Below are 14,725 nucleotides of genomic sequence, written 5' to 3'. Positions count from 1 at the left end.
TAAAGCAAAATGTAATGTAGCAAAAGAAGTTGCTCTAAAATGTTTGTATTACAACTGATTTCAGTTAATGATTGATATGATCTTTTTTCCTATTAAAATAAAATCAATTTAGGCTGTTTCTAAGAAAAAACATAGAAGAGGTACTAAGGATGGTTGAAAAATCTGTCTAATGAGGTAGGAAGTATCTTGCAGTCTTCATGCCTGACAGTTATTTTGCTGTACTTAATCCTGTTGCAAAGAAGAATTAACTTTACCTCAGGTAGCTTAAACTTAAGCAGTAATGAACTCCTCGGAGTTATCTGAAGTCCCTTTTCTTCTTTACAATAATTAATTTATATGGCACTTTTTAATAGCTTGCTGTAGCCTTTACTCTCTATAATTTTGTCTGACACCAGAGGGGAGAAATTTCTCTGTTCATATCATACTTGCAGTACGTTATGTATACTAGTATACTATGCAGTATGCAGTATAAACTTAGAAATGAGATCAATAGATGTCTGTTCACTTAATTCATTGTCATTATGATGACAATACTTTTACATGATTTAGAAAATCAACCTGGAATTGTTACATTTTCAAGAAAATTTTATTTATTTCATTTTTTATTTCTTAGCTTATTATCTACATTTCAAGTTGCATTTACAATACCTCAACATCTGGTCTGGATGGGTAATTGAAGAAAACATTTTGGAATTCCAAGTTCCCTTTAATGTGGTCTGGTTTGTGTCCTGCATTTGAATAACTGTCAATTTGAGGTTCCTGTGAGAAATAAATCAAGCAGAGGAAAAGCTTATTTCCTAATGACTTTTTTTGTTCATAGGGACGTCATACAATGTATCATTGTTCTGTAGAGATATTAAATAGAATTTTAAACTGATTTTGAGGAGACTTGTGAAGCATGTAAATTGCATTGTTGACTGCCTCATTACTACCTTGCTGAGTTGTTAATGAAAAAATAATTTTTATAATTTTTCCTTTTAAAACTTCATGTGAATTTAATACATCATCTTTAAGAGTATATCCATTGCCAGCTGTACTTTGAGACTCATTCCACTGTCTGATTAACCTGAACAGATCACCTCGGATGAACTGCTCATACTCTGTTCATTGAGAGCTTTGCTCTTTCTGCTGAAATCATCTTTGTGGGAAAGAATTGATCCACTGACTATTATGTAGAAATCATTCAACAAAGTTCTTAATTTCTACTGTTTTCATTATTATCAGGGGGTAGGTCTACAACTCAAAGTATGTCTTCAGAACAATTCAAAACCTGTAATTGCATTTACATAACTTCATTAGCTTATAAAATCATAGCATTCCAGATTTCAGACTCTGAAAGCACATACCCAGGTTAGCAAGTAGTTTCATAGATTTGCAGACAATCATGCTGCTGTTGGTGCCACTACTGTCCTTCAAACTTATGGTCATATGCACTTTTAAAGGAATGGTCTCTGAGAAGTCTTTAAAAAGGTCTCAGAACAATGGTGGGATACTCACATTGTCAATGATGTTAAAGACTGCATAGGCTGCTCCTCTTGCATTAGCAAATGCCTCTATGCTTGGAGCAGTTTGTCCAATACTGAAAGCTCCAATCAGTACAGAGAAAAAGACCTGAAAGAAATATTCATGGTGACATATAGCAAGACTTATTTAAGCAGAGAATTCCATTTATTTATATTAGATAACTTTGGGTCAGTTCAAGTAATTGACAATTAAAGAAAAAATGAAAGGCTCTCTCTTAAATAGAGAATAACATTAAGAAAAGGCCTTTTTAAGAGTCAGATGAAAACTATGATTCTGCCCAGTGTGAATACTGCAAACAAACTGACAACTGAGAATAAATCTTTCCAAATTTATGCAAAAAAAAAAAAAAAAAAGTTCTCTTGATGTTTCAGGATTTATTGTACTAACACATTCTTTGGCAAAAGATGTCCCAAACACCTAACAGTGTATTTCCGCTTCAAGATGAATATAGCAGATCAAAACTGATCTGCAAAGCACCTTCTGCTTTCACAGTGATAGGGTTTTTTTCTCCTTTCCCACCACAAACAAATAAATGTTCATCCTGTAGGAATTAAAGAGAGGGAATGCAAGCAACCAAGAAAAAGAAAACAAAGCAAACGAATGAACAGAACAGATTTACTAAAAGTACACTATCTGCTTGGAGAAACATACTAGCTTTTAGCTGGTTCCAAAAGACACACCTCAAAGAGAGGTCATATCAATGCCCATGTTGGTATGTTAAACCAGAGATCCATCACATCGATCATTTCTCCCCAACAGTGGCCATTCACAGATATGATACCTAAAATAAGGCATGCAAGAACAGAGCAGGATGCTGTTCTACTTCTCCCTGCTATTCTGATAGACTCTAACTGTATTTGGATCAGAGGATTTCCTAAGGCAGTTTGTTTTTCCATATTTAATATCTTCAATGAATTTTACTGCATATATTTTGTCCAGCCATTCCTTGAACACGTGTAAACTAGCATTCAAATATTCTTTGGCAAAGACTCCAACGAAGCTCTACTGTTTACTACATGAACTTACAAAAAACAACATGAGTAATTGTCTGAGCATGATTGAAATGTTTTGTATGCCAGCCTGCCTTTATAAAAAATTGGCCTTGCTTGGCAAAGATTCCAAAGAGTCAATATCTCTTATCAGATATCAGGGTTTTTTTTTTTTTTTGCAAATCAGAGTGATTCATAAGCAAAACAAACTAACAAATAAACAATAAAGCGGGTAGCTTTTAAGAGATGTCCTGGCTGGGCTTCCTCATGGTTGAAGAAATTGTATTTTTTGCCGCATTTCTTTGGATAGCTCACACAAAAATAGAACGGTTGCCTCCTCAAGAGATGAACTGAAGTAATGATGAAGTTATGCTTTTCTTCTTTTGGTTGTAACATGGTGACATATTTCCTAGTCTTATATTACTTCCCCTTGCATTTTATGAATATTGAAAAGAGATTCCAGAGGCTTATGGAGCAAAATACTAGTATCAACAAACAAATCTATTTAATCACACCACACCTCAAAAAAAATCTTTTCTTTCTGCATCCTGAAAACACATTCAGTCCCACAAACCTGAAAACAGCAACTAGGAAGGGTACCATACTTCAGTTTCTGATTGAGCTGTTTCTATATCAGCGTGAGCTTATGGAAGTCAGAGAAGATGTAACAAGTTAAAATAATATATATTTAACTTGGTTTGATGTAGATTTTGAAATACTATCAAAAAAACATGTAGACATATTTATGAAAATCTTCTTCGTTAAGAAGAAAGGAAACTATTTTTCCAATTTGAAACATCATTCTGAATATATTCAATTAAGTTCCCAAAATACACTTCAGTGTAAAATTTCTGAATATAATTGAAAAGTTACTGATAAATACTTACTGTAAGAACCTTGCCAATAGTGTAATCATCGGTTAAGACCAAGGTAGTTCCATACCAGAAGGCCAGTGCATATGATGCATATATCAGTAAGAAAGCAGCACCAATAGAAATATTAGATGTAATAGCCTTTCTTATTCCAATGCGTTTAGCATCTTCTAAATTTTTATGGTATCTGAAAAAAAAAAAACCCAGAAGCTTGAAATAACTCAGACATGGTACACAGCACCCAAAACTGTGGATGAATTATTGTGGGTATTATAATGTATGCAATGTATTATATAATACCCTAAGGAGGCACAAAGGCAAGTCTGGTAGATAGACAGGCATAGAGATAACTTAAGGTAATAAAAAAAAATGCCAACATCAGTAGATCTGGCAGACCAACAAAAAAAAAAAAAAAAAAAAAAAAAAGTGAGTTCCTTAAATAACCCCAGGTTGAGTGAACTCTGTGAACCATTCGTGACAGGTTTTGAGATTCTTGTTGTTAGCTTAATAAAAGGTTAAGACACATCACAACAGTATTTTTCTGCATTACAGTGGAAATAGAAATATTGTTTAAAAGACCCCTATGGTATAACCAGATTACCAAAGACACCATCATTGTTTCTCACAGCAGGACTTTTTCGTTTAAAGCTGTCACTTACTGTTTGAAGTAGGTTATGCAGTTTCCAGAGTAGAGAAAATACCCCAACTTAATTTGTCAGTTTCTTCATTTGTCAGTGTCATTCAACACATAGAAGTCAGTAACGGACAATTTCCAGCCCCAGTGCCCACAAGTGCAGGAAGTGCAGTGTTTACTTATTTGGGTAGACTTTCAGCAGTGAAGATGCTCAAAAATTTGAAACTATCTGAAATGAATAGTTCACAATAGCTGATGAAAGTAAGCTTTGCTCTTACCTTTTAATTTCTTTTTCTTGCCCTCCAAAAGCTACTACAGTACGGATTGCACCCAGAACTTCCTCTGCAACAGCTCCTGCTTTTGCATATGCAGCTTGCTCTCTATCGGTGAATGCAGTGAGAATCTAATACAGGATCAAATATTCTGACTTAAGAAAAGCAGAATGATCTCAAGCACTTAACTGACAAAAACCACTGTGAAGCCTTTTGATTATATTATGTACAAGTGCAGGAGTGTTCAATATAGACAGTCTTAATTACATTATGAATTCAGTCAGATTTTACAGTTTGCCTTCACCCTGTGCAAGAGAGTAGATGACTGCTTATAGTGAGCTGGTGGGTCTCCTCTCAGGCAGATCTCCTCAGCCCATTCTCATCATTGGCTACCTTAGCCAGAGGGCTCAAGACTTACATTAATTGGCCACACTCCGCAAAGACTCTCAGCTAGAAGATATATGTGGCAAATGCCTCTCTACTCTGACATCTTCCCTAACACACTCACTTGGAAAAAATAAAGCTTACCTCATCTTTGAAATTTAAGGAAAGTACTATACAAACTGAAGGCACTCCAATCCCATGTTACTTCTCTCATTTAAGTGATCACAGCTTGGCCTAATTTATTTGAGTATTATCCAGGAAGTGCAATTCCTTCATATAGAAGGAATGAATTTTTAACTGTAAGAGATCTGTGTTTTATTGTCTGAGTTGCATCCTTCTCTGTATAAAATATGCTATATTGACACAAACTGCTTCAAATTAAAGCCAGTGTGTCCAATCCACCAGAAGTATAAAATTCAAACTACCCAAGGGCACTTATACACAGTCCAGCTTATGTTCATAGATGTTCTCAAAAGCCATTGAATTTGCTCCAAGCAATACATTCCAACTGTAAGAATACACCTATGTGGATTCATGTAATTATCTACCCTGTATAAGAACCTAACACTGAACATATATCAACCTACCTTTGCCCAGAGGGCTGCTGAAAGTCCTAGGACAGGACTGACTGCAAGTATTACAAGGGTTAATTTCCATCCTCTTACAAGGCCAACAACAAATCCTGATATAAATGTCGTTTCTGACTGAATAAGCAATCCAATTTTATCACCTATTCCTTCATTAATCTTGCTGACATCACTGAAAAACAAATTACATTTAGACACAAAGGTAAATGTACAAACCACAGAAAAGTTATCAGTTTTGTTACATGGGCACCTGTGTAGAGAAAAGCCTTTATTGTTCAGTGAGTTACCAACAGTTTGCTTAAAGATAGAGAAGTATGTAATATAGTCATAGGAAATTTCTTATTTCATGTGAGAATGTAATTCTGTAAGACTGTTTTCCTCCAAGAAGGTTGAAAATTGCTCACAGTGGAATGTTACTGTCACTTTTTTAATCCTAAAGTCTGGATCTATTTGGAAACTGTGAGATATCTGGGAGGAGCAGCTGAAGCCATTCATGTAAGCAAGGAGAAAGTCTGTCAAGTAATTAAACTGTTCATACTACTGGTGTCAGTCATCACCTTGCTCAGCTCCCAGTGTGAACAGAACTTTGTATCTTTTTTCATGATGTTAATCTCAAACTATGCAGCTCTCACCATGAGATAACTTGTATGAGATTCACAAATAAATAAATTTGAAAAAATCAAAAATAGAAAATTCCTACAAGCCATACATACATATTAAAGTGAAACAACACTGCAGAAGATATAATATACTTACTCTATGAGCCGAGTGTTAAGTTCTCCTGCATCATTTACATCAAACCATCCAATCTCCTGTTTCATAATTGCGTGAAAAAATTTTTCTCTAATTTTTTTAACTTGTCGGCCTGCTGCCAGTGTCCAGAATGATGTCTGGACATAAGCAGCAACAAGAACAGCAGCTCCTATTGCAGTATAGTAGTATGCATATCTGCAAGAAGAAAAAAATAATTACCTTGCTAGTCTGTATTTAGCTTGGTGATCACTGCTGCTGGTTTAAATCCGAATTAGAATTTACGTGTTTATACTTTTCTTGAAAATTTCCTAGATTTCTATGAGAAGCAATTGATAATGGTTTTCAGAGATGCAATAAAATAAATCATGCTGCTATTAGATAAGAGTTATCTTTTCTTCTTGGCAGCATAGTATAAAAAAACTAAAAGAATCTCAGATGATTATTTTAGAACCATATTTCAGACACAGTATCCTTTTTGACATTTCCATATCATAGCAATTTTTATTTAATACATACAGGCCTATTCCTATATCCTGTGTGTTATATTCTCACGCATTTATGTAATACAACATGCTTGTCTATAAAAAATATATATGCATGCATGCTATACATTTTTCCCCATTTGAGAACACATCTATTTCAAGTAAATGCCACTAAAAACATCGAAACAGATATTTTATTTCTAAGTGAATTCAGTTCTCTGCCACAAGCAAGGTATCATATGAAAACTAAGGAACATTTAAACCAATGTATTTGTCAAGCTTAAGTTGATTTTGATCTACAGTTTTCAAATGTTCAAACAGAATCAAATCAGATCTGATTTGAATCAGAAATGGTATCAGAACCAATTTCTGGTGTACATAAACCAGAACAAAACCAGAAAAGTCATGGAGTCATAAAATCACGGAATTGTTTGAGTTGGAAGGGACCCTTAAAGGCCATCTGGTCCAACTCCTCTGCAGTGAACAGGGGCACCTACAGCTACATCAGATGCTCAGAACCCCATCCAGCCTGATCTTGATTGTCTCCAGGGATGCGGCATCCACCACCTCTCCTGTGCCAGTGCCTCATAACCCTTATTGTAAAAATCTTCTCCCTTATATCCAATCTAAATTTCCCCTCTTTTAATTTGAAACCATCTCTCCTTGCCCTGTCACAGCAGACTCTGCTGAAGAATCTATCCCCTTCTTTCATACAGCCCCCCTTTAGGTACTGAAAGGCTCACTCTTGAGCTTGGGGTCTTCTCCAGGCTGCCCAGCCCCAGCTCTCTAAGCCTCATAGTGCAGGTGTTCCATCCTTGCTTTATTTTTGTGGCCCTCTCCTGGACACGCTCCAACAGGTCCACATCTCTCCTATACTAAAGACTCCAAATCAGGACACAGTACTCCAGCGCAGAGTAGAATCATAGAATCATAGAATCATAGAATCACCAAGGTTGGAAAAGACCTTCAAGATCATCCAGTCCAACCGTTCACCTATTCCCAGTAGCTCCCACTAAACCATGTCCCTCAACACAGCATTCAGCCTTTCCTTCACCTCCCTGACCTGCTGGGTGTGCTTCTTTTGATGCAGTTGGCTTTCTGGGCTGCGAAGGCACAGTGCTGGCTTATGTCCAACTGCCATCCACCAGTACAAGTTCTTTTTGGCAGGGCTGTGTAATTGAATACAAATGAATGTAGCTGAATCTAATTGAACTGACTCCTGCACATATGACCAAAGATTATTGCTAAATATTCATGGTGTATATTACATGTATTTATAAAAAACTACATCCACACAAAAGAGAATAATGAGGGGGGAAAAAAAGCTTTGAAACCTTCGGAATTTCACTCACAAGTAGTAAGTCAGCCATACTGGTTCTCTAGAACTGTAGCATGAAACTTGGCAGGAGCTAGTTGCAGAAGTCTGTGTTTGAATGCTCTGCTCAGGGAAGAACAAGGGTTTATAACTGAAACTTTTCAAATTTTAGTCCATTTCCAGTGACTAAAATACTATACATTTTAGTCAGGGACTTTGGAACTACAATCATGAAATGAACTGTATCTAAACTGATTAATAAAATGGGTTAATATCTAACCCATTTGAAGACTGATTAGTTGAATACTGACCTTGATCTTCTTCACAGAAACTACCTAAATTATGATATCTATGATACTGCAGGAAGACTCAGCAGTAATTACTTCAGATAATTACTTTATGATATTATATCACATCACAGGATGGTTTTATGCTTAGACTTTGTTTCATGATAAACTGTTAGAAAAGGGATTGATATCTTTACAACATTCACACTAGTGAAAGACATTCTGTAACTTCACTGCTGAAACTCACAAGAAAGTATGTGCTCACTGCATTCTAAATTGATTGTTCATTTTCTTCTGTGAAACAGGTGAACTATTATCTGAGTAAAAGCCATAACCAAATATGCACATACAGTTGAATACACGTGTGTATGAACTTTGTTCCTGTAAACAGTGTTTACTGTGACTTTACCGGCTGGCAGGCATACGGAGACACAGGAGGTGGGTACAGCTCCTTCTTCAAACTAATGAACATAATTCAAAGCTCTATTCAGAAAGCTTGGAGAACTCAGAAAAGTGAATTTATACCTATGCTGTTATAAAGCCATACAGGGGCAAGTGCAGAGTCCTACACCCAGGGAGGAATAACTGCATGCAGCAGGACAGATTACAGGCTGACCTGCTGGAGAGGAGCTCTGTGGAGAAGTACCTGGGCGTTCTGGTGCACAAAAGGTTGGCCATGAGCCAGTAGTGTTCACCTGTGGCCAAGATGGCCAATGGTATCCTGGGGTGCATGAAAAAGAGCACGGCCAGCATCACAAGGAGGTGACCTCCCCCTCTATTCTGCCCTGGTGAGGCAACTCCTGGAGTACCGTGTCTAACATGCAGGATGCTAATAGATAATTCCCTCATACAGACCATCTCTTAGGGCCATGAGAACAGGTACTCCTCAGCATTTAGTTACTGAACTCTATACTCACATTTACACTCTCTGTCAGTTCTTTAATATGTTTTGACTCCTAGATAATAGCTTGCTGAAGATGAAGGGAGGGTTCCTATTCCTTTTAAGTGAGACATGATATGAGTTCAGAAATTTAAGATTTTTTCACAGGAAAAAGCAATTGCCTTGAAGGCCACATTAGACTACCTGAAATCTCAGATGTTTTGCGTTATCTAATAAGGAGTAAGTTTCAATCAGAAGAAGTTGAAGTGGTACAAGAAACTACAACAACAACAACAACAAAAGAGGAAACAACAATTTCTAATTACTTTGTCATATCTTCTTCCAGCTTGTCAAGAATCTCTGAAGAGGAATTCAGTGTAGAAAGGTTTCCTTAGAAAGGAAAAAAGAGTAAATAATTTTGATAGAACAAGTTTAAACAAATTCATTTCCCCGCATGATTTTCAGCAATATTCATTATCTTCTTATTTTTCTTTTCCTTTCTGCAAACAGAGGGCATTTGCATAATGCCAAAAAACAAGAGGCAGCACGCCATATTTCTGTCTTACACAATAAAAAATAATAAAAATAAAAATTGATTAAAAAAAATTGACAGAAGATAGTCATATGTTATTATCCTGTATCACCATAGAAATATATTTAAATGGTTAATATATATATATATATTTTTTTTTAATTGAATATTCCAAGCAACAAGACTGTTCTCAAGTTTAACATCTAACATTTGATTTCAGAGGACAACCAAATTTGATCCAGGAGTGAGTTGATACCAAAGTGGAAGTATCATCCCTCACTTTGGTATCATTCAGTGCACGTCTCCTACTCTTTTTTATTTTGTACTTCTGATTTAGCAAAGAAGGCTATTGAGCAAATGATTCTTTTTTTTCTTGAAAAAAGAAAAAAAATGAGTACTTTCATTTATGATAGTATGTTTTCTGTTGGATCTAATAGAACAGTTAGTAATTTACAACATAGTATGTTCGCAAGTTGATGTTGCTGACATCAATATGACAAGTCAAGATGCTCAATTTCCCCAGCTGTTTTCTAAATATGAGTCATTGTTCTCTGCACAGGATGTATTTTTACCTGTAAAATTTGTGTCACCAGAAGTAACAAAACTATCAGTCATGTCACCAAAAATTATCATTGCTATAGGGAGACTGCTTCCATGGGCTATTGCCAAGAGAGAGCCAAATATCATTAATAATTTGTCTGTGCAGGTGGAGTATCGAAACTGTGAACAAGAAGAGAAATTCATTTTCATTGAGATATTAGAATGTTAACACATTATGACTACAATATCATGAAAGTCAAGAAAAAGCTATGAATTGTATAACTGGTTTTATCCACTTTTACAAATTTACAAATAAACTTACATGTATAGAAATAAATCATTCTAATATAAGAACTTCTATATAATGAACTTTCCAATCCAGAGGTCTGTACTATTTAAATTTATCAATATAACAAGATATCAACAAAGGGCATAGGGGCCGCATAAAATCAATGCCATTTGTTCCCTTGAATTTTGTCATTTGAAATTCAGAATATAGAAAATTTTAACAGCATTGTGATAATTAAGGCAGCAATTATTTTTTAACATAAATTCATTATTATAGAGTTAAAAAAAATTATTCCTAACGTACCATACATATTATCAAAGGTGACTGAATTCCTAAATACCTCTTGCTATTTAACTCAACAGCTCTTTTATAGAATGATGGTTTGGGTTGGAAGAGACCTGGAAGATCATCTAGTTCCAACCTCCCTGCTACAGGTGGGGACACCTTCCTCTAGACCAGGCTGCTCACGGCCCCATCCAGCCAGACCTGGAATGCTTCCAGGAAGGAGGCACCTACAGTCCCACTGGGCATCCTGCCCCAGTGTCTCACCACTCTCACTATAAAGAGCTTCTTTCTGATATCTAGTCTAAATCTACCTTCTTCCAGTTTAAAGCCTTTTCCTCTCATCCTGTCACTACCTGCCCTTATAAAAAGCCCCTCCCCAGCTTTCCTAGAGGCCCCTTTCAGTTCCTGGAAGGTCACTACCAAGTCTCCTTGGAGCCTTCTCCTCCAGGTTGTAGAGTTCCAGCTTTCTCAGCCTGTCCTCATAGGGGAGGCGCCATCTTCATGGCTCTCCTCTGGACCTGCTCAACAGCTCCACATCTTTCTTGTGCTGGGAGCTCCAGAACTGGAGACAGTGCTTCAGGTGGGGTCTCATGAGAGCAGAGTAGAGGGGCAGAATCACCTCCCTAGACCTGCTGGTCACACTTCTCTTAATGTAACCCAGGATACAGTTGGCCTCTGAGCTACAAGCACACATGGCCAGCTCATCTTGAATTCTCTCGTCAACTGACACTTCTCCTCAGGGCTGCTCTCAAGCCATTCTCCACCCAACCTGTATCCGTGCTTCAGGTTATCCTGACCCAGATGCAGGACACTGCACTTGGCCTTGTTGAACTTCATGAAGTTGGCATGGGCATGTGTCTCAGAGCCTGTCCAGGTACCTCTGGATAGCAGAGAAAAGTCCCTCTCCCAAGGACCCTCCCTCTGTGTAGCATCTAGAAAGCCACTGAATGGATTCTTCACTATTCTAGTTGTATTGATTTAAATTACATTGTTATTGCAATTATACAAGCACAAACTGGTACAGCAAAGCAGAACTGGGTCACTGGCCAAAACCTTGGGCTACAGTTTTATTAATAGTAATTTCTATATAATTCTTGCTTTGTATACACATTACATCCACAAAATGTAGAATATTTCAGTTTACTAATAGAGCATCTGGGATTTACTTTGATTAAACATTAACAAGTTATTTTAAAATATAAAGAAAATTTAAGTTTTCTGGAACTTTAAGAACTTTTATTATCTGATTTATAATTTTTAAGTGTAATGTGAGCCATGGTACCCTTTATTGCCAGCTCCTGTGACAGCCCAATAAGTAATGGGTGAGATATATGTGACTGGAGTGTGACTCAGGTAATTTAGAGGACAGGATGACATTTGTAGTCTTAGACATAAGGACTCCATTTTCATTTAGTTGGAAGAAACAAAAGAACATGGTAATCGTAACTAATAATAACAACAAATTGAGCACAAATTTAGCATGATAACTGCCTACGAGAAAGCTTCTAAGCACGCATAAATAGGATCATTTCTTTAATATAATCACTTCCACCAGAGAACTGCTTGGTTGCCACAGTATATTCAATATTCTGTAATATCATAGTGTTTGGTAGAAACAAGACCGCATATGTTGTACTCTTAACATTATTTTAAGCATTTAAAACATTAAACTTTAAAATGTGCACGCATGTAGAAATATGTACACGTATATATGTATAGCATAAATCTTACCAGTGCTAACGGGCTGACCATTTTAGGCTTTTCCCCTTTCTTCTTCTTTTTCTTCCTTAATAGATGTGACAGTTTTAGTGCGTTTAAAACCCAACAATATTTCACAAAAATAATAATGCAATATATTAATACTGTTCAGTCAAAATATAATTAAGAAATGATTTTATGGGGAACAAACCTGTGTAAAACAAATCTGATTTATTAAGAATTCTTGGATTTTTGTATTGAAGCCTCCAGGTATGTAAGTAGCATCAGCTCCTGACTACTATAAATTCAAATCAAGGCCTTCACAGTTCTCCCATCTCAAGGCTACAACAACCCCAAGAGGGGCTCATGGTTCTCCTTTCCAATCAGGGAAGTTGTGAACTGAAGTATTATACAGATTTCAAAACAAGAAAAAGAAAGACAACTTATAGAATTAGATGTTCTCATGCAAGGGGAGTAGAATAAATTAAAAGTATGTAAAACATCAATTCCCTGACATACTTTTACTTTTAATACATTTTTTATCTGATGATATCATATCCAAATGCATGTTATAACTTCACTCTTACTTTGGAATTGCTTTTCAATAAATGATAGTCAATCCAGTGGACAATTTGTGTTTAATAGAAAAAGAGCTTCTATCATCCTTCTGCACCAAATGAATATGTCAATGAATGCTAATCATAAGCTGTGCTTTCTGCTCTTAGGCTACCTCATTAAAATAAATTAAAATATGAAAGTCAATAAAATACAAACTAAGATAATGTAATCTTATATGCTTCCATAAAGAACATGTTTACAGTGTATAAGAATACTTACTTTTTGTCTTCTGGATCTTGATCCCGGATGGAGGTAGCGATCTCATATGTATTTCCATTGGCAGTATACTTCTGCTTTTTATCTTCAGGATGCATTTTTAATTGATTTAGGATAGTTCTCTGTAAAATAATACTGAAAAACATACAATTCTTAAGCAAAGGACAGGAATTTCAATGACTGCTTGTTTGACAGAAAAATACACTTACTGAAATCAATAAAATTATTAATGTCACACTTTGCAAGTGAATTCTAGCAAAGGGCAAGTACAGACCTGTTGAAAGAAGCAGAAGTGTTTTGAATTTGCTTGCAAATGCCTACTTTTTTTGTTTTAACTACTTGATAGCTGTGGATCTTTCATTTAATCTTATTTGAATGATAGAAGCATATTCCTTGTACTTCAGTATAAATTAAAAAAAAAGAGAGAAAGTGTATGCTTATTTAGAAAAGAATGAAGCTATCTGGAGTTTTAGATGTTAGTGAGTTTAATAAAATACCTTAGGTTTAAAAAGAAGTGCAGTGACTCACCGTGCAAGTCGTTCTTAGTTTGCTTCTAGCTCTCTGAAAGATCATTTGAAAATCAACAGATTAATATGACTAGGACAAGCAGCATGGGTGGACTTTGTTCTTCTTATGCAAAACAGAGATGATGAACAGCTTTGTCTCTTTTTTTTTTTTTTTTTTTCCCTCCCCTCTCTCGTTGCCTCATCTACACTGGGAGTAAAGTGTGTGCACTTTGGACCCTGCCTCCCTTTCCTAAAGGGAATATTTAACAAGTAGTCACCTGTGAAAATAAATCTGAATAGTTACTTCTTCACAATTCTGCTTAATTATGCCCCTTAAACCTTCCAGAAATCCCTGCTTACCTTCTCATATATGGTGCCGAATGTTCCAGGTGGCAGTGACACTTGAAGGTAAATCCATTCTTGAGCACCCAGAGAGAATGAAACTGAGTAACGCAAAAAGAGTGAGCTGATCTTTTTTTTCTCTTTTCCCTTCTTATAATCCTAATTCAGGGAGTAATATAACCTGCAAGGAAAATGCAGATTAACAGAATTACAGAGACACAGCATGGCTGATGTTGGTTGAGACCTTTAAGTACAGGTGGCCTAGCCCTTGCTGCAGCAGGGGCACCCAGGCTGTGTCAAGACAGCATCTGAAGATCTCCAGAGGTGAACCCACACACAGCCCCTGGGTACCCGTGCCACTGTTCCGGTACCCACAAGCACAGACTGCTCCCGGGCTTCAAGGCAAACTTCCTGTGGTCTGGTCTGTGCCTGCTGCCTCTTGTCCTGGCACTGGGCACCACTGATAGCAGCCTGGCCCCATCCTCTTTGCACCCACCCTTCAGATATTCATACACCTTGATAGGATAACGCCTGAAGTGATCAAGGGCACTTGACAATGCATGTCCTGGTAGCAACTAGGCTAGTGTGTACTCTTTCTGATTTCAGTAATTGCAGAACAAGATAGCAAGATGAGTTACAGATACAATTTTAGAAATGGCTTTGAAATAGTTCTGGCCAGCAGAAATTTTCTCAGGTAGAATTCTTCTGATTTTTGAATGC

General features: G+C 36.5%; 1 protein-coding gene across 1 annotated transcript in view; it reads right to left on the bottom strand.

Annotated features, from left to right (window-relative positions):
• Positions 1 to 14,118, bottom strand: part of LOC306948659 (ATP-dependent translocase ABCB1-like) — a gene marked incomplete at its 3' end in the record, with an annotated part of 32,500 nt that extends 18,382 nt beyond the window's left edge. The window contains 13 exon segments of the mRNA XM_079538316.1: positions 649 to 759; positions 1,498 to 1,611; positions 3,401 to 3,572; positions 4,298 to 4,422; positions 5,263 to 5,434; positions 6,019 to 6,210; positions 9,306 to 9,369; positions 10,084 to 10,231; positions 12,357 to 12,411; positions 13,161 to 13,292; positions 13,675 to 13,700; positions 13,703 to 13,718; positions 14,024 to 14,118. Of these exon segments, the coding sequence (XP_079394442.1) occupies positions 649 to 759; positions 1,498 to 1,611; positions 3,401 to 3,572; positions 4,298 to 4,422; positions 5,263 to 5,434; positions 6,019 to 6,210; positions 9,306 to 9,369; positions 10,084 to 10,231; positions 12,357 to 12,411; positions 13,161 to 13,292; positions 13,675 to 13,700; positions 13,703 to 13,718; positions 14,024 to 14,031 (1,335 nt within the window). The 5' untranslated portion in view covers positions 14,032 to 14,118.
• Between the last annotated feature and the right edge of the window lie 607 nt (positions 14,119 to 14,725).

This window comes from Tetrao urogallus (assembly GCF_951394365.1).
Source record: "Tetrao urogallus genome assembly, chromosome: 7".
NCBI classification, from domain to species: Eukaryota; Metazoa; Chordata; class Aves; order Galliformes; family Phasianidae; genus Tetrao; species Tetrao urogallus.
Note: the sequence above shows the minus strand (reverse complement) of the source record. Positions and strands in the feature narration are given on the sequence as shown.